This window comes from Falco punctatus (assembly GCF_963210335.1).
Source record: "Falco punctatus genome assembly, chromosome: Z".
Lineage (NCBI taxonomy): Eukaryota > Metazoa > Chordata > Aves > Falconiformes > Falconidae > Falco > Falco punctatus.
In genome coordinates this window covers 12,544,222-12,571,540 of record NC_137586.1, presented here as the reverse complement: position 1 = coordinate 12,571,540, position 27,319 = coordinate 12,544,222, and the positions used below count along the sequence as shown (strand labels likewise).

The following is a 27,319-nucleotide window of genomic DNA, read 5'->3' as shown; positions in this document are numbered from 1 at the left end:
TAAAGGAAACCCCTGCTTTTGCACGGCCTGTGGGAGATCCCAAGCAGGCATGTTTTGAGTAGGTACGGCATACAGAAAACAAATACTTGTAAAATTATCACTTTTTAATTAATCCAGAAGTGTTTATAAGTCTTGTTTAGTTTATAAAAAATGTGTATCCCAGAGCAAAGTACAGATATTAGATGCAAGTATTTAAGGATTTAAGTTTTGCAGTTTTCTGAGCTCTGAGAAGCATCTGCTGCTCAGGGAGAAGGACTGCCTATGGGTTGAACAGTCATAGGGAACAGATGAACTCAGTCACATTGAACTGTAAGTTACTGCACTGGCTGCATTATGCTGCCCAGTGTTTTTTCGGAACAATCTGATGGACGCCTGGCGTCTAGAAACTGCAGATGGATGTGCGCTGTATAGGTGAAGCTTTACCTCATGTGTGCAATAAGCACATAGGAGCTACTGCATAATTGGTTTGTAGAAGTGATTCAGCTGTGGTGCCCTGGGGACAGGTCAGACAAGGAGTACATGGCTTTAGTTGGATGACAGCACTGTTGCTCTCCATGTGTGCAGTTGTGGTGGTGCAGCTGGGGGGCCCACATGAATCTAAACCTAGTTTCAAGTTTAGACAGGCCCTTAGGTCTTACTGTGAACTCTGCGTGCATGTACACTAATGGCAGCTGCTGCGCTCCAGCACTGTGGTCTTGCAGGAGTGCTGTGTACCTGCTGTGTATGCCAGCCCCACCTGAGGATGCGTTTGCATGGGAAAGCCGGTAAATGCTGTCAAGTGCAGTATGTGCGTGGGGACAGACACCACGTATGTGGCAGGGGTGGTGGAGAGCTGCTTCACTTGTTTCTTCTTCACTTCTATAACGGTGGTGCATTGTGCCTTTGTAGGCAAGAACAAGAAACCTACCCTGCCTTTACAGAATGAGCCCGCCGGTAGGGGCGCGATGCGGCTGCGGGCGCAGAACGGGGTGCCATGGAAGGAGGAGGGGGATAAGGGGGGCGGTCCCCTCACCGCGGCTCGCCGGGGCGCCTAGGCCTGAGGGGGGGAGACTACCGCTCCCGAAAGCCTTTGCGCGCCCGCGCGCCGGAAGGCCCACCCGACCATGGCGGCGGCGGAGCCCAGTGCGCCCTTCAGTGGGCGGGGGTAGGGGCGTGGCCGGGCGCGGGACTACAATGCCCAGCGGCGTCTGGCGTATCCGGCGCCTGCGCACGGTGCCAGTCTGGCCGTACTCCGCCGTTGTCGTCGTACGTGGGTGGGTGGGGGGAAGGGAGAGAGCGCGGCGGCGGTGGTGAGGAGGTGGTGGAGGAGGAGGAGGAGGAGGAGGAGGGTGGGGGGGTGAGAGTTGAGAGTTCAGCCGCCGCTGTCGCTGCTAGCTCGGACTCATGATTCCCATATGCCCGGTAGTTTCGTTCACCTATGGTAAGTAACGGCGCCCAGTCTGTGTGTGTGTGTGCCCGTGCGCGGGGGGAGGGAGGGGATGCGGCCCGCGCGCGCGGGGCGGGGGAGCGGAGCGGAGCGGGGCGTGCGCGGGTCCTGAGGTGCCGCCTCTGACCTGGCGCTCGGCGCTCTCTGTCTCTTGTCCGTCTGTCTGTCCCCTCGCCTTCCCCCTTCCCCCGCCTCCTCCTCCCCCCTCCTCCTGCCGGGCCTCCTGTCATGGCCCCGACCGCCGTCGCCGCCGCTGCCGCCGCCTCTCGGTTATCGTCGCCACAGTGCCCAGCCGGCTGGGAGAAGATGCCAAAATGGCCACCGGCAACTACTTTGGATTCACCCATAGCGGGGCTGCTGCCCAGTATAGGTAACGGCCGCGACCCCTCCCTGCCCTGCCCGGCCCCTCCCTCTGCCCGGGCCCGCAGCCCCCCTCTCCCCTCGTCGCCTCCGGTCCCGTGTCCCAGGCCGGAATCTGCCCACCCCCCGCCCTGTGCCGGGCGCCGCTCCTCCGGGATGGCTGTGCCTGGGACCCTCCTGCTTGTCTGCCCCGCCCGCCGGTGTTTCCTTATCCTCCTGGTGAGGGCTTCCCTGTATCACCAGTGGTGTGAGGGTGGGGAGGTGGAGCTGGGCACCACGGAGGAGGAGGAGAATCAGCGGCAGCATCAGGTCCCAAGGCCCTTAAATTAAAATGGCCACTTGTAGTCAACACCAGCAGCCAGTTACAGACTGCTGCCCTTGGGCCCTTCTCCTTCAGCTTCAAGGAAGATACGGCTTGCTTCCCAGGTCTTTGCCCCCATTTGTGTTGGTGTGGGAGGACAGAACCCTTTTTGACCTAGGTTAGAACCCAGTCTATGGGAGACTGGATGGAAGAGGGAAGAGCTGAATTGCCAGAAGATGCAGGGAACTTAATTCCATTGGATGTCTCTAATATAATGTTTCTAAGAAAGTAGAGAAGGTACTTTCAGGGCCAGGTACCCTTTTAAAAGATTTCCTACCTTGATATGTAAGACCAGGAGTAGGTCTTCTAGTGCTTGGAACCTGTAATTGTACATCTTGCATAGGCACACTGCTGTAAGTCTTTGTATCTTTGTAGTTTTTGTGTGTCCAAATTGTGTATCAGAGTGTTAAAAAGTAATTGGTAGCACCTATTATCTCACGCTTTCTGAAATTAGATTACTTAATTTGGCAGAAACCATATACAATCAAAAAAATCTTCACGTTTTTGACTTGTATTGGAGTAGCACCTTAAAGTACACATTGGAATCTACATTAAATGTTTCATTAATCTGTAATAGGAACCTTCCTTGACACCTTGGCCGTAGTTAATGGGAAAACCAGAAGAATAAAGGAAATACATGATGGGTTATTAACAAACAAATGCAGATCTATGCTACTGTTAACTGGCTATATAAGTTGCCTACCTGACAATAATTTCAGGAATATACAGTTTTATGGAGGTCTTGGGATGACTCCTAATTTCTCTCCATTTTTTCCTGGAAATGGACATAAGGTACATTAAATTTCATTTACTCCAAGGTTTAATAGTTAAAGGAGAGGAAGGATTAAACTTAGTTCATCTTCTGATTCTTACAAGATTAGGTGCTTAAAATATGTTTATGTTTTACTACTGAAATTTGGAAGTGAGTTATGGGGTATGAAGGAGATTCTAAAAAGGATTTTCTTTTAAGTAAGCAAATGATCTTTGAGAGAATAATAAACTGAGGTCCATCTTTCTACATTTTTTAAGTGGAGATAGTTTTTTTTAAATTATTACTATTTTTATTGTGGAGCTGAGGTGGTCTCTAGACTCTATGAACCTGAACGACTTGTTTGAAAATTCCTTTTTAATTGCAGTATGAAAACATATAATTGGAATAATGTCGGAGTTTTAAACTTGTGTTCATAGTTACTCCTAAATGTGTTCTTGATAAAATTGAAAACTGATCAGAAGAATCTTTTTTTAATTTGCTATCACGAGTGCAAGATAACTTCATTTGTTATCAGTAAAAGACTCTAATCCTGTAAAAGAAACACACCTCTGAAATTGAAGAGACACAGCAATCATGTTAAAGCAGGCTTTTCATGAGAATGAACTTAATGTTTTGAGCAGAAAACACAGGAGTCACTTAAAATGTCTAAAAGGGAGTTTAGCTTTGAGAAGCAGAGTTGGCAGGTCCCTGGTAGCTTGTTGACTGTGCTACAAAATACAGTCCACTCTAGTATATTTGAGAAAGAGATGGTGCTGGCAGGGAAAGATAGTGAAAGACATAATATTGCAACTAGTCCTCTAAGATTGTTACTAGTATTTGAATGAACAGTTTATAGAATAATAAAATTATTGCATTCTTAGAAACCAGGATAACAGATAAACAAATGGATGTTTATCTGCACAGTTAAAACATAGGTGAGCCTCCTAAATCTGTCAGAAATTCTGGCTACAAGACTAATCTGTAGGTTTTAAAAAAGTGCTGAAAATAGCAAGTTGTTTTGGGAGGGCAAACCAGACGCTTGCAGTTGAAGACCTTAGTTCTCTGATATATGCTATTTAGAAATCCCGGTGCTGTAGTTTTTATAGCAAGTAACAGAAAGTAACACATTATTGGTGACGTTCGTGGGGGTGTTCTCTTGACAAAATGGCTGTAAAAAATTCTGCTGCATAAGGAGAACTTTAGGCTGCAACTTTTACAGGAATCTCAGTCAGTGCTTCCTAGGGATAACATATAGAACAACATCATGTTGATCTGAGCACTTACTTCACCTAAGCACAAAGAATCTGTGTGATTCTTTTTAGGATACACACCTTTCTCAGAATATCTCAAAGTATTTAACTGTTAAATATTCAGCTGAAGACATGCAGAAACACCACCGCAACCACCATCCTGCTAAACTTTGCATCAGAAAAAAAGGCAATAAATAAATAAATAAAGTGATTGGAAGCATTTTTGTTCCTTACAGTGTTGTCACTGCATAAAATATCCTGCTGCCCTCCTCATTCAAAATTCTTTGTGTGCACTACCCAGTAATAATACCATGACTTAATGAGAGAAGCATTAGGCCATGCAAATACCAAATACAGGACATTTCTTTGACTATAGCAATACCTTACAGTTTGTGCTTTCTGCTAGTGGTGGTATTAAGAGCCTAGCGTTATAATCCTGCATGCATTGCAAACTTTGCCTGTTACTTCTTTAAGTAATTGTGTTAATTCTTCTATGTAGGAGCCTGGAATAGATGTGGAATTTGGTGATATTAGTCCTCTCTTTGTGTGTGCATGCTCCATAGGTCACCTGAACTGCTGTGTGTCTATTCAGTGTGAAGTGAACAGCCTCATATTGGCTTGTCTTTCATGTGTGAAGACCATTAGCATTCTTGATTCAGTGCTGGAGAGAGACATAGTTATGCCTTTACTCTAAAGCTGGCTCATTTAAACATGGGGATGATGGTGGAGAGAGATGGGCATTGCGAAATGTTTGGACAGAGAGTGTGCAAATGTGATAGTCTCATTTAATTAACCCTGTGTTAAGATTTTTGTTCCTGTTAAGAAGGTAAGGCGTCCTTTACCTGTCTGAGTTTCATCTTGGTGATATTCATGCTGTGCCCCTGCTCTTTTGAGACAGGCCACAGATGGGAGATTCTTGCGTTGTTAGAAGTGATTTGTTAACTTTGAAATGCCTTCAGGTAGTGTGAATATGACTAAGTATGGTGAGCCTTCACAGGTAAAGGCAATTTTAGTGGTTTCAAGTCCAGAGCAGACCACAGCGCCTGTGAGTTTAGATTAAGTTGCAGTCTTCTAGGCAGGCATATCAAAGTGAACTCTTGCAGTTATAGCAGGTTTGGAATTCAAGTACAGTGTGCAATGTTACAGGAGTTGGAGGCTATAATTGGGTAGTTGGAGGTAGTAACTGGGGAGGAAAGATACCTCACTAATCAGAGGAGCCTTTGTAGTTTTTAGGAGGGGGGTCGGTCAACTACTTGAAAACTGCAGCAAAATCGTGTCTTTAGGAACCAAGCACTTGGGGGGTTTTTTCTGTTAATGGTATAGTTATGTCCTTTGTAGATGCAACCTCAAAATGGATTGATGGTTGTAGGCTTAACTCTGGGGTATTGAATTGCATGTAAAATTTTGCGTGCTACTAAAATGCAACAATGGTAGATTTAAATGTGGTTGCATTATTGGTACTAGAAAAGCAAAGTAGTACCTTAAGACAGGAAATACAGTGTTTTAAGAAGTGGATACAGTTTTCCATGCTAGTGAAGTTTCTTTACTTTTAAAAAAAGCTTGCCAATGTTAGCGTTTTTTCTGTTTACCGCCTTCGTTACTGATCTAGATGATGGGGCAGTGTACCCTCAGCAGTTTTGCTCAAGACACAAAACTGAGAGGAGTGGCTGATACGCCAGAGGGTTGCACCGACATCCAGAGAAGAGAGATTTGGATGGGCTGGAGAATTGGGCAGACAGGAATCTCACAAAGTTGAGCAGGAGGAAGCGCAAAGTTCTGTACGCAGGGAGGAACAACCCCATGCACCAATGTGTGCAGGGCGACACCAGCTGGAAAGCAGCTTGGCAGAAAAAAACTGGTGGACACCCAAGCTGAACATGAGCCAGCAACGTGCCCTTGCAGCACAGAAGGTCACTGGCATCCTGGGCTGCATTAGGCAAAGTATTGCCAGCAGGTCAAGGGAGGAGATCCTTCCCCTCCCCCTACAACAGCTCTGGTGAGGCCACACAGAGTCCTGTGTCCAGTCCTGGGCTCCCCAGTACAGCAGAGACGTGGATGTACTGGAGAGTCCAGCAGTGGGCCACAGAGATGATGAAGGGACCGCAGCACCTCTCCTACGAGGAAAGGCTGAGAGAGTTGGGACTGTTCAGCCTAGAGAAGAGAAGGCTGCGTATACGTTATATGTGTATGCATATATATATGCACACAATGTATATAAATACCTGAAGGAAGGGTGCCAAGAGGACAGAGCCAGGCTTTTTTTGGTGTTGTCCAGCGACAGCACCAGAGGCGGTGGGCACAAACCGAGACACGGGATGTTCCCTCTGAGCCTCAGGAAGCACTTTCTTACTGAGAGGGTGACTGAACCCTGGCACAGGCTACCCTGGGAAGTTGTGGAGTCTCCGACCTTGGAGATCCTAAAAAACTCTCTGGACACTGTCCTGAGCAACGGGCTGCAGGTGGCCCTGCTTGAGTAGCGGATTGAACCAGATCACCTCCAGAGGTCCCTTCCAACCTCAGCCACTCTTCTGTGATTTTGACAGCCAAAATGTTTGTAGTTGGTGATTTTTCAGGCAGATGTAAAATCCAAGCTCATTGCTTTTTTTGTCTTGTGTGTTATCATTGTGAATATGGCTGTTGACAAGACTTGAATAAATTCAGTGTTTTGGTAACGAAGAAAGCAGTATAGGTGATGAACTGTCATGTGTTCAGCTGAGTAAAGGGAGGTAGATACAGAGCGTAAATTGCAACACTTTAGAGTAATGTTGTGATACACAGTGAGGAAAATGTTGCAGAGTTTGGATTTAAATCAGATCATGAGACTAAATGTGAAGATTAAGAAAGCAGTAAGGGTATATTGGAAATCTTTGAGGTGAATTACTGATAGTGTATGGTTAAGCTACCTAGTAGCAATGTGTTCTTTGTTTGTAATGGAAGGATGCGTGGATGATCTTAGAAACAAGGAGGAGAAACTCTGAATTGCTACAAAGAACTATCTTTTCTAGGCCTTATGTAGTTAAACCATAGAATATGTTACTAGGAGCTGCTGAAATTTAACAGAATTCAAGAGGGGATTGCATATTTGCATGCCTTCAGGCCTTTCTTTGGATTAGAGTGAATTGTTTTGCAATGTTCTGTTCACAAAATTGTAATAACGGAAATACTTCTCATTAAAGTTCTGAAAAGATGTATTCAACCTTCATTGAAATTTTATGCCCACAGTGAGTAGCAGGTTCTAGAAAAACAACCAAAGTCACTTCTGAAGTATAACTTACTGTAGTGCGATACTTCATTTCACTGTTTTCTGCTGTTTGTTTTCAAGTATGTTCAGGATGAAAAAAAGCTCACTTAATTGTTGGTTTAAAAATTATTATTACTTTGCTTTTACTTTGCCCAGGTACCATTAACACACCTGAAACTTCATGTGATGAGTTATTCAAGGATCTGAAAAAGAAGCAGATAGTAGTTCTTCTTTCAGTTTTTGTAGAGTTAGGACATACTTGTTTCAGTCTTCATATCTCTGAAAGAAAAACTGCAGAACTGTTTTTTCTGTTCTACTAATAGAATAATCTATGAAACTTTGAGAAATGTGGCAGTTAGGTCTTACCAGCTGCGCTTTCCTTAATGCTAAAATCTTCAAATGTTCTTAAAAATTAGAATTCAAGAAATAAGTCTTAATTGGGGGGCAGGGGGGCTGAGTTTAATATATTTGTAGTTTAGAAATTATTTTAAGTGTAGCTTAAATGCGGTGCTAAGCTAGCCTGAAAATCACTTCTTTAAATGAAAAAAAACCCCAACAAATCAAAACCTGCAAGGAGTATATTTTACTGTATACTCCTTAGTTAGAATAATATAGAATAAATTAGAATAATATGGAATAAGTTAGAAAAATATAGAAATAAATAGAAGTTGTAATTTCTGATGAAGCTTGTAGCTTGGATAGAGGCAGAATTGGTTTTATTCCTGGTCATAATTCTGTATCAATATAACACTCTTCAGAAAACTGAAGCAAAAATATTTAAGATGTTATCTCTCTCTAGGAAGAGAGTTTCCAGTGTTCAGCACCTTAAGCAGAGCTGAAATAGCAGCAGCATTAATGTGTGTGTGCATATGTTGGCTGGTACTACAGAGGTACGCTGGAGATCAGAGTGATTGTTTTTCTTCAGCTTACATGCACATGAGTTACAATTTGTGTTTTTTAAATAGAATCAGCATGGTGGAAAGCAAGGCTCATAAGGAACCTTTTATGTGCTTCTTCTAGACAAACCTTTTGTGCTATATATCTTCTATTTTCCCGTAAATGTAGTCCTCTGACAATAATTGCTACAGATGCCTTAAGTTTCTTAATGCATGACTTACTCCACAAATATCTTAATGTGGAAAATAAAATATCTTGCAATCTTAAGTCAGCTGAAGTTATTACTTGGCAAAATAGTGTTGTATTTTCTTGATATTGTTAATGTACAAAAAAGTTTTCTACTTTCAATTCACTTTTTTACCAATGAAGCCTCAACAGTTTTTTACTAGAAGAGGCCAGTGGCTGGAAATGAAAAAGGGCACGAGCCAAGTGTTCTACAGAGAATTCAGTATTTGTTTCTTAATTGCTCTTAGTTCTCTGTCATTTGGGGGGGATCTATTACAGGGAGTCCAGACCTTCTGTCAGTGTTTCTATATAAAAGTAAGTAGCAGGTGAGGGTGTGCTGGTTTTGTCCAGAATAAAGTTAGTTTTCCTCACAGTAGCTGGTATGGGGCTGTGTTTTGGATGGGGATGTTTTAGTTATTGCTGAATGGGGGATGTTGTAGTTATTGCTGAGCAGTGGTTACCGAGATTCAAGGTCTTTTCTGCCTCTCACAGCAACCTAGCAGCAAGCAGGCTGGAGGTGCACAAGAAGTTGGAAAGGGGCACAGCTAGGATGGTTGACCCCAACTGACCAAATGGATATTCCATACCATGTGACACAGGCCAAGTGTTTAACAAAAAATACTTTTTCTTGTGCACTGTAATACAATAATTGTGAATAAGGAATTAATTCTCCTAATTTTGAGGTTACTTCAGTAGGATAAGGAAGATGAAGGCAGGCTAGGTGTACACTGGAATGCAAAACTTCTGAATAGGAGCAAGCTTATTTGGGAGGAGGAAGCAAACAGCATGGGGAAATTGCAATATGCATATAGCAGTTTAAAGCAAGTGGAGAGAGACAAAACACATTAGGCAAGATGCTGGAAATGACCTTCTGTAGTTGACTGAAACGTACATCTACAGATCCTGGAGCAGAACAATTGAGTGCAACATGTAGACTGTAAACTAGCCCTGGGTAGGATAGTGAAAATGCAGCAAAATAGAAATCTGAGCTGGAAGATCAGCATCGAAATATATGTGGCGTTCCTAGAAAACAGGAATTAAAGTCAGCTGGGTGGGGAAGCCCTGTTACTATTGTGATCACCTAAAGAAATGTGTGTGGTATGAATAAAATACATTCTTCTTGAATGAAAATTTCTGGTGGAAAAGGTAATGTGATAAGACAGTACAGCAGAGTACCATTTGAAGTTGGCAGGTCCTTCACCCGTAATTTCTTAAATCAAAGGGTGATGTTTATTTTGATAGTAAATCAAAACACTGTAAGAATTGTAATGTGAAGTTATATTGAATTGAATCGTCACAAACTGAGTTTGCCTTATGTAAATGTCTAGAGCTCACTTGCTTTTAAAACTGAAGTTTTTCTAAACTACAGAAAAAATCAACAATGAGGGTGCTCAGACACTAGGACAGGTTGTCTACAGCAGGTTTACAATCTCCATTCTTAGAGATGATCAGAACCTGACCAGATGAAACCCTGAGAAACCTAATGTAATTTGAAATTAGCTGTGCTTTGAGCACTGGATTAGAACAGATGACCTCCAAATCTTTGTTTCAACCTAAATTATTCTGTGATTTTTAAGCCTAACCTAGGTAACAAAGCCAGCTGGACCATGTATCTTCTCATATGAAGAGAGCTGGAATTCCTTGAACTGAAAGATGCTAATGAGGATATTAGAATTTATTTTGCAGAAGAGAAGAATTGATCTTCAAAGAAAACTGGCTAAATTACCAGGTCAATGAGCTTCCCTTGTCTGTTGTGTTGCAGTACCTGTTTGCGTGTCCTTAGCCAATAGAACATACAAAGTAATTTGGTTCAACTCTTTCCCACTGTGTTGGGGGATTAAGCTAAACCAAATTACTTTCTTTGTTGTGGTGAAGAACTCGCATGTGGTTTGTTACTGTAGCTTAGCTGACATACTCTGTTTCATTGTTGCTCTATAACTGGATCATGTGCCTAAATCTTTTGGAGTTGTATTTATTGGGACTAAGTTGAAATATATGATGAGGAACAGTATAGGAAATCATTAGTTAAGGTAGAGATTAGTAAGAGAATTGTAGAGAAGGAGCTGGTAGAGGTGGTTAGAATTAGAAGAGTGGTTATCAAATAGGAATAATTGCAGTGGAGCTCCCTGGATATTGGTTCTGAGTCTTACTTAATATTTATATTAGTATGGCATGTTGTTATGTTTGATGCAAGGAAATTATTGTCAATACAGAGGTGGCTTTACAAGAAGCTGCTGTGAGGAAGCTACACTGGAAAGGAAGTGCTCTTTGGAGCAAAGCAGGTAGCACAGCTGAAACTTCATCTGAAATGATATATACAGTTCTTGCCATCTGTAGTGAAAAAAGAATAGATAATACTGCGATAGGTCCATAGATTAACTGCAAGACAGATCAATGGAATAGGTAGTGTGGCTAAGTAACCTAGGAGGAGGTAAGTTCACCTCAGCAAATGTGATGAGGCACGAACTACCAAACAAGGACAAAAACTTGTAAATTAAATTAAGAAGTTGGCACAAAAATATTTTCATGTAAATTAATTACAAGAAAATGGATGGTCATCTTAATTTTAAAAGGTATTCAGTAAGACTGTGGGGAGAAAAAGAATGTCATGAACTTAAAGAAGATGTTTCTGTAAGTAACTTTTAAAAAGGAAGAAGCACTCAGTTATAGAATATTTTTCTTGCAGTCTTGCAAACTCGATCACTAGCTCTGCATGATGTTGCAGAAGCAAGGGGAACAGGTTTGCTAAAATAAACATGGTCATAGAACTGTATTAGCCTTAGAAATCTGATGATTTGGGCTGTTAATTCTATACCATGATAAGGAATTTCGGTTAAAAAATAGTGTAAAAGAAATTAAACTCTCTGTACCAGAATCTTGTTAATAGTCCTGATGATAATGATCATAATCTCTTCACAATATTAAATACTGGAAACTGTCAGGTAGCTTTAATCATACATATTCTGAGAACAAAAAGGTTTCCTTTAATAAACTTGACTGGCACTGCTAGTTTGTAGTGTATTGTGAGCACTGTATTGTATTTTGTAGTAGTAACTTAAGCACAGTTTCATGAAACTTCGACGAGCCAAATTAAGGCTTCCTGTACAGGTCCCTTTTCTTTCTCATAGGATCATAGAATGGTTTGGGTTGGAAGGGATCTTAAAGACCTTAAAGAAGGGACGCCTTCTGCTAGACCAGGTTGCTCAAAGCCCCATCCAACCCAGCCTTGAACACATCTCTTCCATTTTTATTCCAACCCCCCCAATCTCCCTGTGTATAACTTAAATGGTTTCTGGCACTCAGCTGACTTGTTTTGTAAATTCTAGTGTTTCTGACATGTCTACCATGTTAGAAAACGAGCCGAGCACAAAAAACCCAACTTGTTTTCTGCTAGATTAATGACTTAATCAGTGCACTGAATAGCTTGACAAGTAGCAGAACTAGCACCAAGGATGGGATAGGATGGCATAGCCAGGTTTTTTACATGAAAGGAGGAAAAAATGAGGGTGGGGATAGAGTGGAGCAAGGCTTTCCTTGTTGACAATATTGGACTGTTGATGTGTTCAACTGCAGTCTGAGTTAAACAGACTGCTGTCTGTTTTCTCAATTTTATGTGTTTTTAGTAGATACATAAAATGGTAATTACCTCACAATTTTTGCATTTCTGTACTGTTATGTAGATAATGTGCCCTAATTTTATAGACCATCACTCACTTCTACTGTCATAAAATAATCTTCCTGAATTGTCTGATGGAGTCCAATTTCTCACCTTAAACTGACAAAACAGAGAATCTTCCTGTGTATGTCAAGTAGGAGGAATTTTTCCAAGCAATAGTGAGAGCTACACCAAAGAGTTTTAGTCTTTTCCTTCTACTGTTATGCTAAAAAATTGAAAATAGAATGAAACATAGTGGTGAGTACAACTCACAACTGAAATAAATTTGAATGTGCAAGTGGTCTTTTAAGGAATTAGGTGCCTACAGTGGGAATAAGGTGGAGTCCAGGTGTGGAAGTCCAGTAATAACAAAATTACTGTTTCTGGTGTGAGAATTTTTTTTTTAATTCAGCGACGTTAGTGGGTTCTGCTGTAATTAAAATTACAAAATCAGTTTTTCTAAAAATAAATAAAAAATACTAAACACAAGGGAGTTATGCTAATATCTTTTGCAAAAATAATATAGTATGTGTAGTTAAAAAGGTGCTTTGTTTCTGGTAGTTATATCAGAGACAATATCTCAGACTTTAGGAGAAAATATTAGCATAACCTTATGCAGTTCATTGTGCCAGTGAGTATGTTTGCTTCAAGTGAGATTTGAGATTTCATTTTTATTTGGTTTCTACTTTCTTCTGAAAAATAGGGGATACTACCTCCTTGATAGGCATAGAGTTGGTTTTGAATTATCTTTTAATAGTGCTATGGACATGTGAAACCCTATAGAGATTCTTAAGTACTATTGAACAGCAGTGCGGAAAGTATACTGAAAAATTGAATCCCTGCTTCATTTAATTGTTCCAGATAGTGATATTTTGCCTAGTTCATTTTGATTAAAAATCAAAGTAACTATTCTAAGCTTCTAATCATAATGCACAGTTACACATCAATATAGGACGATAGTACTAGTGTCTGTTCAACTAATTAAAGTTTTGAAGCCATGGGTTTTTATTTCTGCTTGTTTTACTCATTCTTAGGAAATAGCCACATACTGATGTCCTACCTGCAAATTTTAGAGAGGCAGATTAGTCTCAGCGTGTGCCTGGAAGATTGCCAGAGCTCTGGTAGCAGTCTTCTTGCTCGATCTCACTGTCCTTTTGATTGCCTCATGTTGTGAGGCAGTGGAGTTTTGTACATGCGAGTGGGGCCAGCTTTGTAATTCTAAACTTTTTTTTGGGAGAGGTTCAGCACTGGAGGTGTGTATTTAGTATCTGCCTTAAATGTAAGAATTCTGAGCTAATTTTCATGGAAGACTTTATATCTTATTGCTTTAATATGTTTTATTGAAAAACTTCATGCAAGTGCAGGTCAGTCGTGAGCTCTCGCAGAAAAGTAGTGTTTCTTAATATAACAGGGATGACAGTTTTGTTGGAAGAACTACTAAACCATTTAAAAACTTGTCAGTCATGAAAAGATAAGTTTAAGGCTTTTGTATTATTTTGAATGAAAGACTTGTGGTGTTCTGCTTGAAAAAAACGCACACAAATTTGCCCCTTGCTAAGAACGTCATCAGCTGCATTATACATGTTCCTCCACAGAAATGTCAACATTATAACAGCCTTTTTAATGGGTGTGGAAGAGAGGTGATAAGAGCCATTGAAGTGTATGCATAGGTAGATCGCTGTTCCAGGTCTCTTTATAGAACAGACAAGTATTAATCAGATCTGGGATTTTGAAATGTGTAGGCATTAGCTTTGAATGTGGATTAATCTAATTACTTGCTGCCTTTTTCCAATGTAGCCAGCAGCCAGCTTCAGGTGTAGCGTACTCCCATCCAACTACAGTTGCCAGCTACACTGTCCACCAGGCACCCGTCGCTGCGCACACGGTTACTGCAGCTTATGCTCCAGCAGCAGCTACAGTTGCAGTAGCCAGGCCTGCTCCAGTAGCTGTTGCAGCTGCTGCAACAGCTGCTGCATATGGAGGCTATCCTACAGCGCACTCAGCTACAGACTATGGTTATACGCAGAGGCAGCAAGAAGCTCCGCCACCACCACCTCCTGTCACTACACAGAATTACCAGGTGGGTTCCAAAAGAATTACTTCTGTTGTATGATTTTTAAATGACCTGTTAAAATGAGGAGGCCTGTTTGGGTAAGAGAATGTGGTGATATTTACATTTTTTTTTTCTTCTAGGAATTGCAGTTTGAGTACAACTACAATAACTTAGTAGCAAAACCTCATAGAATGTGAAGTGACTGCAGTGTGATATGGCCCATGTAGAGGAATGTCAGCACTACTACTACAGAAAATTAAGATTTCAGATGTTTACATAATAAGCAGTGAAGGGATATTTACCTCCAAGTGATTTTGTGAAACTACTGCTGAAAAAAGCAGTAGTGTCTTGTCTCAGCTAGCTTGAATGTTTGAGTGGCATGTGGTAAACTGGGTCATGGAACTGATGTAGCTGAAAAAAACTGTCCCATTAAAAATTTTCAGTGGAGGTGGAAATAGTTCCCTTGTCAGATTCCTGGGTGCCGCAGGAGTTCTAGTGCCAAACACGGGGCTAGGAGGTTGCCCTAGAAGAGGAACTACCCGTTGCATGGGTTTGGGTACCTTTTGTGAGATCACTGCCTAACCTCATGTGGCTACAGGTTTCTACAAAAGGGAATTGTTTGTTTTCATCTTTGATGTTGAAATAGTATGTGTTGTGTAATGGTTTTTTAACCTTCTAGTCCTAAGGTTATCAAGGCAACATCTAAATTCTAATTGGTATTCTAGTTTGTTTAAAAGGACTGTACTGTTGCTGCATGTTCTCAGTTCTTTTGTACAGAGGTTATGATTTGTTACATGTGGTAATTAATCATAACATAGGAGAATTTCTAGTAGCATGTGTACTCATAATTATGAGGTCAGTTAGCAGATGCATTCGGATAGAAAAGAGTACACTAAATAAGAATAGTTTCAGTTTACACAGGTTGGATGGAAAAGAGATTTTATTGTTACATTTCTTGAAATAATAAAAAAAATTATACATTAATCCATTTTAGCTATATGCTTTACTTCCCCTCAGTTGATCACCTCTTTATACTTTACCATAAATATGGTGAGGATGAGAGAATATATGTACATACATACATACAGTGGCTTCCTGGCCCTGCCATTCTAAGCTTAGTAGCAATCTCCCGAGTTATAAAGGTGTTGAATGGGCTACTTGCTTTGCCATTATAGACTAGATATAGTTCCCTAATGGACTAGTTGATACACCAAAAAGTAAATAAGTATTTAATTCATACTCTAAAAATTTAACCTTAAAAGTATTGTTAATGATGGGATTTTTAAAGCCAATAGAGCGTCATGTTTGTAAACTTGTGAATTTATTATGGTGTTTTTTCACTTCATATTTTACAGAAGTGTAATTTGATACAGTCATCATGAAAAACTAGTGAAAGTAGTTGCTTTTCAGCAACAAAAATAATTTGTAGAGAAAGTGATTTAATAGCATGAGGTTAATTACTGTATCAAGTCTGAAAAAGACCATCAGGGTTGTTTTCAGGCCTGAAGTATCTATAAATGTAAATCTAATTTCTTTTAATACATTTATTTGTATATACTTTATCTGTAAAGTGATTTAAACTGCTTTAGTTGACCAGAAGAAAATACATTGTTTCTTTGACTCTGCTAATGACTGTTATTACTCCAGATACATACTTAAATGAGAAATTTGCTGGGTTTTCCTTTTTGAATTTTTAGGATTCCTATTCTTATGTTCGATCTACCGCCCCAGCTGTAGCTTACGACAGCAAGCAATACTATCAACAGCCAACAGCAACTGCAGCAGCTGTGGCTGCTGCTGCCCAGCCTCAACCTTCAGTGGCTGAATCATACTACCAGACAGGTAGGTGACACGATTCAAACTGCTGTCATTATACACAGTCAGTGTATACTTCAATACCTTAAAAATAAGTTTTTTGAATATTTCACATTATCCAGATTTTTTTTTTAGTTTTGTCATGTAATCTCTGTCAATATGTAGAGAAATTCACTGCACCTAGAACTTGAACATTATTGTGATGCTGCTATAAGTAGCTGTCTCTGAGGTTTGGATTATTATTAAATACACTCAAAACATACTTCTAGTCAGCCTTCTTGATGATTTGTTTAGAAACCTTGCTGAAGGAGGTTTAGATAGTCAATGGTGGGTTCAGATGATAACTTCATTAGACTCTTTTTTTAATTCTTTATTTACTTTATGTAGTTCTTTAATTATGATTGCTACAAAGCAAAAATCCTATTTACTACTTTTGCTTTAATTAGAACTAATAAGAAAGTTCAGGTGTACTTTGGTTTAGTGTACTCTAATAAAACTGTTGAATGAGAAGGTTGCTTAAAAACCTGGCAGCACAGTTTAAAATAAACAAATCTGAGGCTTACTAGTGTGAGCTGTGACATGATCAAACAGTTGTGTGATACATGGTACACAATGCATAATCATGACTGAAGAAAAAAACACACCAAAACCCCAAAAAGAACCCCAAACCCCACAAAACCAACCACAACACAAAAAAACAAAGCCAATCAAAAAACCAAAACAAAACCCACTTGTTATGCATTTATTCCCCAGCATATTGTTAAGGATCACTTAATATGGTTTGCATTTCAGTCAACTAAAACATGTCAATGATTGTATACTTCTATTTTCTATCCTAATTAGCTCCAAAAGCAGGATATAGCCAAGGGGCAACTCAGTATACCCAAGCTCAGCAAACACGACAAGTGACAGCTATAAAACCTGCAACCCCAAGTCCAGCAACAACTACATTTTCTATATATCCGGTATCCTCTACTGTGCAGCCAGTAGCAGCTGCAGCTACTGTTGTTCCATCCTATACTCAAAGTGCAACATACAGTACAACAGCGGTTACTTACTCTGGTAAGAATTTTGCATATTATGCTGCTGGGATCTTTGCAGTTGCTACAGGAGAGGCTTTAAATACTCAGAATTTTAGCAGTTCTTTTTCAGTTACATCATAGTCTACGGAGAATTATCAACCAATCAAATCGTAATGGCAAAATATTTTGCTGTACCTTTAAAAGAGGTTTGGTGTTTGTGTATGCCTATTTTGTTACATATGAGAATATATAAAGCATTGGCATTGCTGCATTGCACAGTGTTTTGTGACTAACTGTTAAGGTTTGGAAAGAAAAGATGGGGGATAGAAAAAAAATAAGCAAACACACAGACACAGATATTGCCCAGGGAAACTGGAAGGGAGCATGCTGCCATCAAACAGCAATTACAGAGACAGGGAGGAGCTGTTCAATATGAATCTTGTAAGTTTGAGCTGTCTTGACTCAACATGGGAGGAGAATGGGTGCTGAAAAAAAGACTTTGCTTCAAATGTTAGAAATCTGAAAAGTAGTTAAAGACGGAAAGATGTTAACTTTATGGCCAGATGATAAATCAACTGGCGTATTATAGCTACCTTGAACTCTGTTTTGTTTTGTTTTCTGTTTAAAAGGGATTTTAAGACTTCGTTGAGACAGAGCCTGATCAGAGGATTTAAATAGTTGAACCAGTAGATTAGAAATTTTATGGGAAAACTGGCTCAGAGGCATGAAAGCCCAGTTTCCTTCATTTATTCAGCTTTGATATTAGAAATCAAGGACTGCATAGCCAAGTTTTAGCAGTAAAGCAGCTTCTCTGCCCTAAAACATATGAAGTCATTGAAATAGAATGTAATTGCACTAGCCATTCTGTCTTCATATTTTTTTCCCCTTCTCTACATAATGTCTGTCCTCCTTGACATTTGGAAACTTGAACAGTAAATCTGGTTCTAGAAGACTGCTTACTTCAAGCGGCCTTTGATAAATCTTTTATTAAAATTCTTGTTATACCATACTCAGTCTAACCAGATGTACCAGGAAATTTTACATACGCTTTTGGGATGCTTTGATATAGCTAACATAACTGTGTGTCTGCAAAGATGTCTAAAATCAAATATATTCCTGATACAATTGGTAGCTATATATTTGTGTACTATGAAACACCAAGAAAAATTCAGGTTGCCTAACAAGATCTCAATAAATCATGTATGCCCTGGCCTGCCCCCCAAATTCTATTATGCAACATGTTTTGCATTAGTATATTATGTAATTGATACATGATGTACAGTGTGGTAACATATATTTTATTTTGATTTTTGAGGTACCTCTTATTCTGGCTATGAAGCTGCGGTGTATTCAGCTGCATCGTCCTATTACCAGCAGCAGCAGCAGCAACAGAAACAAGCAGCAGCAGCTGCTGCTGCTGCTGCTGCAACAGCTGCTTGGACAGGGACCACCTTTACTAAAAAGGCACCATTCCAAAATAAGCAACTGAAACCAAAACAACCTCCCAAACCGCCCCAGATCCACTACTGTGATGTTTGTAAGATCAGCTGTGCTGGACCACAGGTACCTATAATATGTAATATCCTGTCATACACTTTAGTCATAATCTCTTCAACTAAAAATCTGACTGCTTTAACAGTATTTATTAATTTGTAAAGGCCTTATTCTATACTTCTGTTAAAGGAATAATTAAATGAAAATGTGTGCTATTGTAGAAAGAGTTCCTATGAGAAGATAAAAAGATAAATCTTTTAGATTTTGAATGTGGCTTGCTTTTTTAACATAGCAAACTTCTTAAAAAATACTTTTTTTTCAGAACTATGGAATTACATACATTTTTGTGAACTGTAAGCCTGAAAGTTTATTCTTCATAGTATTCCAGCATCCCAGTTTAGTTTCACAGTGGGTACAAGTGTGTACAAAGTAGATAACCAATTCTTGCAAAGTGTTGACATGTGTGTCTGGCTAAACAGTTATTGCTGTTTGGGTAAACTTGTTATTTCCCACCCTGTCTGCTCTCTGGATTGCTAGTGTTGGTATAGGAAGAAATACCAACTTCTGCATTTCACTTTCAGTACCGCTTTATTTATGCACCACCTTCTTTTGAATTTTCTTTTTTAGTTCTCTCAATACACTTGATCATTGTGGTCTTGTAGTTTGAGGAAAATTCAAAATCAAGAATAATAGAATGCAATGCAGAAAACTGCAGTTTTCCAATCATATCAAGTTTTCAATGGTACTATCTGTTGACCAGTGCTTGATGAAATGAGAATTAGAGGAGAAGAGCCCATATTGTATTACCTAAAAGTGGCATCCTGGTAATGGTGAAGAGAATTTCTTCACCTTAGAAGTAGCATGCTATTAATGGCTTTAGAGCATGTCATATGGAAGAAATGTTCAATGTAGGAAGTGTTTCTTATACAAAGCATGTGTGTTATACTATGTTCTGTATTACATATATTCACGTGAATGATGAAGCAGGACAAAGACAGCTTTTTTGTGTGTGTATTGTTTATTTAAACAGACTTACAAAGAACACCTAGAAGGCCAGAAACACAAAAAGAAAGAAGCAGCATTAAAAGCTTCCCAGAACACCAGTAGCAGCAGCACTTCTGCTCGTGGAACTCAGAATCAGTTGCGCTGTGAACTTTGTGATGTGTCTTGTACAGGGGCAGATGCTTATGCTGCCCACATCCGTGGAGCCAAGCATCAGAAAGTAAGAGTTCTCTCTTATTCTTATTTTACAAGTGATTTGTGTATTTCTTCCATTGTTTTTTCTTATGTTAGAGAGGAGAAGATACTGATATGTAGAAACAACAGAATTTGAATTGTTTTCTTTACAGATGTTTAAATCTGCTTTTTGTTTCAAACTTGTCTTTAAGCTTACTGTTAGAATGGCCTTGCTGGGAGAAAGGGGGAAAAATATTGCCATGGCATCATTGAGAAGAGTGTGTTTTGGGGAAAGTTATGTAAACTGTAGGAAGATGTGGGATAAGATGGGGAAAAGAGTCCATGAGGACACAGTAGTAGTATACTTGTACCTCCTAACTGTTTTCAGTGCTTTTCTTGTCATTAATCTTACTCATCTAGTGCTGTGCACTTTGAAACACTGTAAGCTGAGTCAGTGCCAAGGGGGACACATCACTCCTTGGTATGTCTTGTGAAGAAGACTTGCATATGGGAGCAAGGAATGATGTCCTGTAGTAGATTTATAATGAGTATGTTTGGAGGTTTTTTGGTTAGCATGTTTTCCTTAATGTTTGAGTGCTTTTTAGGTGGGCATCCTGGAATAAAGACTGTAGGCTGCTCTGTGAATGTGACCTGTGTTTTAAATTTGGCCATGCAATAGTAAATGGAATGCCAGCGTAAAATGTGTTTTTAGATATTGCAGATTTTCCTCATAACTCTGGAAATATTAGTGTCAGTAACAAATACAGTGTTAATATTCAGCTTTTATAGCTCTTTGCATCTCAGAACACTGTGCAAAGTTGCGGGGACACAGCTTGATGCAAGCAAATGTCAATTTATTGTACAGAAGCACGAGTTTATATACACTTTCAGAAGCTGCGCGTTTTAAACAGATTGGTTCTTGAAGCTAAGCATTGCATACTAGGCAATCCCTGATTGGTGGTTAACTACCATCAATTAACAGCAAGGTGTTACCTTTCCTTGGCACCATGTCTCCCACTCCCCTGTGCTCTGTAAAGATGTCTCATCATGTTAATTGTTGTCTAGACAAGCTCGAGCACATTCCCCTCAGCTAACTGATCGCCACGCATGGTCCTAGTTTCCAGCCCGCTCCTGCATCTCCCCCTTCCTGTTGCACAAAAAGAACCTTTGAAACCGAATGAGTAAAAACAAGGTATAAGTAATAGAACAAATAAAAGCAACTAAGACATATTATCAGTGTCAAAATAACCCACTGTCTCTGTTCCGTACAATTTTACAATTTCCCCTTTTTGTTTTTGAGCAGCTAGTACAAGGCTTGCCATGTTCTGCAGGGCCCTTGCAAACATGACAGCAACCAAGGTAATAGCAAACAAACAATACTGCCAATTGAGTGAAGGAATGCCAAAAAGGCTGAAATTTTCTCAGATTTTGATAACATGTTGCTGCAATGGGGCGCCTAAAATCCATGCAGCACATACCATCAAAATCCTCACAGCCATGTAGTTGAATCAACAGCAAAAAGCAGTGGCAATTTTGACTCACATTCTTAACTGCCTACCAAACAAGGTGATTTAACTCTTTAATGCTTTCCCTGCTGTTACTCTGGATAAGGGAAGAACCGCTGCGACACGTTCCCATCATAGCCTCCTACTACATTAGCATCTACAGAAAGAGAATTATCGACATTCAAAGTGTAAACAATATCATCTTCTTTTGGATTAACATTATACATAGGTGGAAGGGCACACCAAACAAGAATTGGTTCAGTCAAAAAGTTCAAAACATCGCATGCCTTCTCTGAACATACCTTTGGGGGCATTCCCTTCATTCCCTCTCTTTTTTTATGCAAAGAGAAACACTTTTACCATAACAGAGAAGCCCCTATTTACATCTCTGAGCCCGGACACAAACCGCAGCTGTATGCTCCACCAGGCTCAGGGCAGAAATCTTTCATGTAGTTACATCTCTACAAGCATGCAGACACCTATTAAACACTAGATAACCATGTTTATCTTTCCTATTCTCCTTCACAATACCTAGCTGTTCTCTCATTATGAATCCTCCCTTCCCGCACTGCTTTGCTTAACTCTTTAACAGCCTCGTATTGCACAGGCTGCCACTCTCGAGGTTGATTTGTCTGACAAAATACTGAACATGCCATAGCAACTCCCAAAACCCCTCACTTAAGTGCTTCCCACTTGCATTCCTGCCACCAATCCCTCAGACCCACTTTCACCCTCCCCAAAAAAACAATCAATGCATCAGGAGAGACAAGGGGGTGGGGGAAAGGTCTAGCTCCTTTTCCAGATATGTAGGACCTGGATCAAAAGGTTTATCAGTGTTAATGAAATCATTGTCCGAGTTGTCCTGTTCGAGCGACAGAAGCTTTGGGGGCAGAGGAGGTGTGGACAGAATCGCCATCGCTGACGGTGTCTTGAGAAGAGTCGTGCTGTCGGTGGAATTTACAGCTTCAAAGTCTTAGAGTTTCTTGGCTGCTCACCTGTCTCGATGCAGGTTGTCCGCCTGGTGCGGCCAGCCAGACGCTCGTTCAGCCAAGACATCTCCTCCGGAACACAGCCCTCTTCCACGAGCTGTCTTTTTTCCGTCCTTATTCTTCCAAGGCTTCGGAACACCACCATAGGGGTCACCGTTTGAGGAGATTGAGGCACGGACTCCCTGATCTGACTAGAAGACCCTTCATGAGTCCATATACGTCTCTTTCTGGGGACGAAGCCTGATTCCCCATTACGGATTTCCCACAGCCCACCTCTCAACTCCGGAGGGATTTCTGGCCGGCTCCTGCTTCCTTTCAGCAGATCATTCAAAGTTCTGTGGGATTCGCTGCATGTCACTCAGTTAGGCGATTCGAGAGCCCTTCACGTCAGATCCTTTAACGCATCACGTCGGGGTCACCAATTTGCGGCGAATGAAGAGACGGGACGCAGCTTGATGCAAGCAAATGTCAATTTATTGTACAGAAGCACGAGTTTATATACACTTTCAGAAGCTGCGCGTTTTAAACAGATTGGTTCTTGAAGCTAAGCATTGCATACTAGGCAATCCCTGATTGGTGGTTAACTACCATCAATTAACAGCAAGGTGTTACCTTTCCTTGGCGCCATCCTTGGCACCATCCATCTCCCACTCCCCTGTGCTCTGTAAAGATGTCTCATCATGTTAATTGTTGTCTAGACAAGCTCGAGCACATTCCCCTCAGCTAACTGATCGCCACGCATGGTCCTAGTTTCCAGCCTGCTCCTGCACAAAGTGGCATCAGTAACATTGTTCCTATTAAAATTAATAAATCTTGTAGCAAATTTAAAACATTTTTTCCACAAGAGCAAAAACTATAATTCAGATAGATTTGGCTAGTGTTCTTTCTTTCATTAATAAGTTGAGGCATCGCATTTTTAGGTTGTGCCCTGTAACTCCATAGGTGTATGGAGTATAGTGGATATTATCTTTATATATTTGGATGTAGCTTTCTTTTCCTCATAGTTTCTAACCACTACTAATGTAAGTTGTAATCACTGTAAAAATGAAATCTCCAAGAACTCTTATTTCTGTGGTACACTGAAGAATCTTGGGCCCTCTACTGGGAAAAAAGTAATTCTGAAGAGTTGCTTGAACTTACAGTATTGTGTGACACTAATATGTGTGTATTCTGATGGGGAACATTCTTTAAAAAGTAGGAACAAAAACCTGAAAAGTGTATGTATACAGTTGTGTGCATATCTTGATAGTGTACATGTGTTTGCATTAAAGGCATGTCTTGCAGATTTGTAGGTTTTTTACTACTATTTTTGAAACCTAGTCTTTAGTTTTGATTTTGCTTATTTTATTCTTACGGACTACCTGCACTACTTTTTCAGGTGTGATGGTCAGCTGTCACCAAAAAGTAGTAGTATTCTATCTCCAGCTTGCTATGAAAGCTTATTAAGAAGCTTATTGCTTCTTAAGAATAAGCATGTACCTCTTTACTTTCTGTGCAATACTAAAGAGCTCTGAAATATACCTCTCACATCGTCCTTAACTATCTCTGCAGATGTGCTTTTCTTTAACTAAAAACAAACAAACAAACAAAACAAAACACTTTTGCCTAAAGAATCTCTTCAGTTTGCTATTTAACCTGGCAATTCTTTCAGTATGAATACTCTTAAAATGTGATGATCAAAAGAGACAGTGTTGTTGAATCTGAATTAAATAACTTACAAGTATTATTTGGAACCAAAGTAGTTTGATATACTACAGTTTTGAGGGGAGAATAAAAAGCAACCATGCAACAAAACAGTCATGTTGAAACAGTTGGAGCAGAATGCATCCTTGAGTTGTACTGGCTTATGAATTTGTTGGCTTTCTGTTCTCATCTACACTGTTTTTGGAGTAAATATCTGAATTTCTAGTGGAAATAAGCAATGTGAGATAATTATTAACTATTTCCTTGTTACAGATTACGAGAGTTTTTACATGCGCATCAGGGGCTTTTTGCCAAGATCACTTTTCATAAAGAAGCAAGAGCTACCTTCTTAGTTACATGGATTTTTTAGTTATTGATGTTTGTGTTACATCATTTTCTATAGTTATCTCAAGGAGATCATATAACGAATTTTGAATTTCTCTGCATTCTTACAGGTAGTAAAGTTGCACACAAAACTTGGCAAACCCATTCCTTCAACTGAGCCAAATGTGGTTACCCAGGCTACTTCCTCAACAGCCACATCTGCTTCCAAACCAACTGCCTCTGCTTCAAATATAGCAACTAGCAGCAGTACTGTGAACTCCTCTGTTGCGTCCTCTGCAGTGAAAATTCTTACTCCCACGACAAACACACCACTTAACACTGCATCCAACAACAAAACATCTTCAACCGCTGCTAATATACCTGTAAAGAAAATATCTACACCGAAAATAAACTTTGTTGGCAAGTACAGAAGTCAGTCTTTATTTTGAAACCTAACCTATTCTATATTTTTTTAAGACTTAGTGCAGCAAATACAAATTTATTTAGTTAACTTTATGCATGAGTAACTGTTGTGTTTAAGAGAATTACTGATATGTGAAAGTAAGAATATATACGGAAGTTTTGCTTCAAAATTTTTGGTGTTTTCTGCCCAGTTGTCTCCACCTGACCTTTCCTGGAGGCTTCTGCAGCCTTCATAAGAAGCCCACCTTGGTTTCTTATGTAGTAGGTGATGGAGTACTGCAGTTTATAGTCCAGTTGGTCGTAATTTCAGTTCACAGCTTGAGCTGTCAAGGCAACCTGCAGCAGGTTGGCAGTTGATAACTGGGCAACTGAAACATCCTTGTAACAGTGGAAATCTAGTAGTGGAAATGTTTGAAATGAGTATGACAGATGTTTAGAGATGGGAAGCAGCTGTTCCACAATAAGCTATCAGGCTCTTGAAGGAAAGATCTATGCAGTTGCAACGTTGAGGATACACTGCCTTTGCTAGTACAAACATTATAAGGTTTTGAAGTACTTTTTTGGATCCAGTTAAAAATCTGATGACAAAAAAGAGATTATTAAAATGTGTTTGCTGAATTGTTCCTGTTCAGCCCTCTCTCTTCTGAAAAAGCATGAAAATTACTTAGGAACATTGCAATGGTATAAAGGAAAGGGTTTTTTTTCTAAAATAAAACATTGTGTTTAAATAACTTCAGTGTTGTTAAACTTACTTTTAACAATATTTTAATTGTATTTAAAATATGGTTAAGTTTTAACTAATTTTAGAGGACTGAGAATGCTTTGGCCAGAACACAGGTATTTGCAAATAAAGTCTTCAGTTTGCACATCATATGTAATCACATTCTCATTTTATGAAAGTTAATGATTTAACTTTTTTGATTTGTAGGTGGCAATAAGCTTCAGACAACGGGAAGTAAACTGGAAGAAATGAAATCAGCTGAAAGTGTTAAAACAGCTCCTGCTACTACAGTGCAAGCACAGGAAGTGAAATCAGACACAGCAGCTGAACCAGTGACTCCCACAACTCTTGCTGCTTTGCAAAGTGATGTCCAGCCAGTGGGCCATGACTACGTGGAGGAGGTAATGATAAGAAAATGTGTATTATTTTTAAACTATTTTATTGGAAATTTGTTCAACATGAAACAATCACAGAAGAGTGGCTGAGGTTGGAAGGGACCTCTGGAGGTGATCTGGTTCAATCCGCTACTCAAGCAGGGCCACCTGCAGCCCGTTGCTCAGGACAGTGTCCAGAGAGTTTTTTAGGATCTCCAAGGTCGGAGACTCCACAACTTCCCAGGGTAGCCTGTGCCAGGGTTCAGTCACCCTCTCAGTAAGAAAGTGCTTCCTGAGGCTCAGAGGGAACATCCCGTGTCTCGGTTTGTGCCCACCGCCTCTGGTGCTGTCGCTGGACAACACCAAAAAAAGCCTGGCTCTGTCCTCTTGGCACCCTTCCTTCAGGTATTTATATACATTGTGTGCATATATATATGCATACACATATAACGTATACGCAGCCTTCTCTTCTCTAGGCTGAACAGTCCCAACTCTCTCAGCCTTTCCTCGTAGGAGAGGTGCTGCGGTCCCTTCATCATCTCTGTGGCCCACTGCTGGACTCTCCAGTACATCCACGTCTCTGCTGTACTGGGGAGCCCAGGACTGGACACAGGACTCTGTGTGGCCTCACCAGAGCTGTTGTAGGGGGAGGGGAAGGATCTCCTCCCTTGACCTGCTGGCAATACTTTGCCTAATGCAGCCCAGGATGCCAGTGACCTTCTGTGCTGCAAGGGCACGTTGCTGGCTCATGTTCAGCTTGGGTGTCCACCAGTTTTTTTCTGCCAAGCTGCTTTCCAGCTGGTGTCGCCCTGCACACATTGGTGCATGGGGTTGTTCCTCCCTGCGTACAGAACTTTGCGCTTCCTCCTGCTCAACTTTGTGAGATTCCTGTCTGCCCAATTCTCCAGCCCATCCAAATCTCTCTTCTCTGGATGTCGGTGCAACCCTCTGGCGTATCAGCCACTCCTCTCAGTTTTGTGTCTTGAGCAAAACTGCTGAGGGTACACTGCCCCATCATCTAGATCAGTAACGAAGGCGGTAAACAGAAAAAACGCTAACATTGGCAAGCTTTTTTTAAAAGTAAAGAAACTTCACTAGCATGGAAAACTGTATCCACTTCTTAAAACACTGTATTTCCTGTCTTAAGGTACTACTTTGCTTTTCTAGTACCAATAATGCAACCACATTTAAATCTACCATTGTTGCATTGTTGCATTGTTGCATTTACATGCAATTCAATACCCCAGAGTTAAGCCTACAACCATCAATCCATTTTGAGGTTGCATCTACAAAGGACATAACTATACCATTAACAGAAAAAACCCCCCAAGTGCTTGGTTCCTAAAGACACGATTTTGCTGCAGTTTTCAAGTAGTTGACCGACCCCCCTCCTAAAAACTACAAAGGCTCCTCTGATTAGTGAGGTATCTTTCCTCCCCAGTTACTACCTCCAACTACCCAATTATAGCCTCCAACTCCTGTAACATTGCACACTGTACTTGAATTCCAAACCTGCTATAACTGCAAGAGTTCACTTTGATATGCCTGCCTAGAAGACTGCAACTTAATCTAAA

General features: G+C 40.4%; 1 protein-coding gene across 5 annotated transcripts in view; it reads left to right on the top strand.

Moving 5' to 3' along the window:
- The first annotated feature begins 1,299 nt into the window (after positions 1–1,299).
- The window catches only part of ZFR (zinc finger RNA binding protein), a 46,790-nt gene continuing 20,770 nt past the window's right edge, over positions 1,300–27,319 (top strand). For 3 of the 5 annotated variants that reach the window (XR_013924958.1, XM_080372586.1, XM_080372589.1), the window contains exons 1-9: positions 1,300–1,420; positions 1,712–1,796; positions 13,964–14,246; positions 15,917–16,061; positions 16,878–17,096; positions 18,372–18,619; positions 19,581–19,772; positions 24,359–24,659; positions 25,579–25,772. Coding sequence is in view for 4 of the 5 variants with exons in the window: in XM_080372586.1 (XP_080228712.1) it covers positions 1,384–1,420; positions 1,712–1,796; positions 13,964–14,246; positions 15,917–16,061; positions 16,878–17,096; positions 18,372–18,619; positions 19,581–19,772; positions 24,359–24,659; positions 25,579–25,772 (1,704 nt within the window). In the remaining variant the exon portion in view is untranslated. The remainder of the gene's footprint in view (positions 1,421–1,711; positions 1,797–13,963; positions 14,247–15,916; positions 16,062–16,877; positions 17,097–18,371; positions 18,620–19,580; positions 19,773–24,358; positions 24,660–25,578; positions 25,773–27,319) is intronic. The other 2 variants (XM_080372587.1, XM_080372588.1) reach the window with 2 other exon arrangements.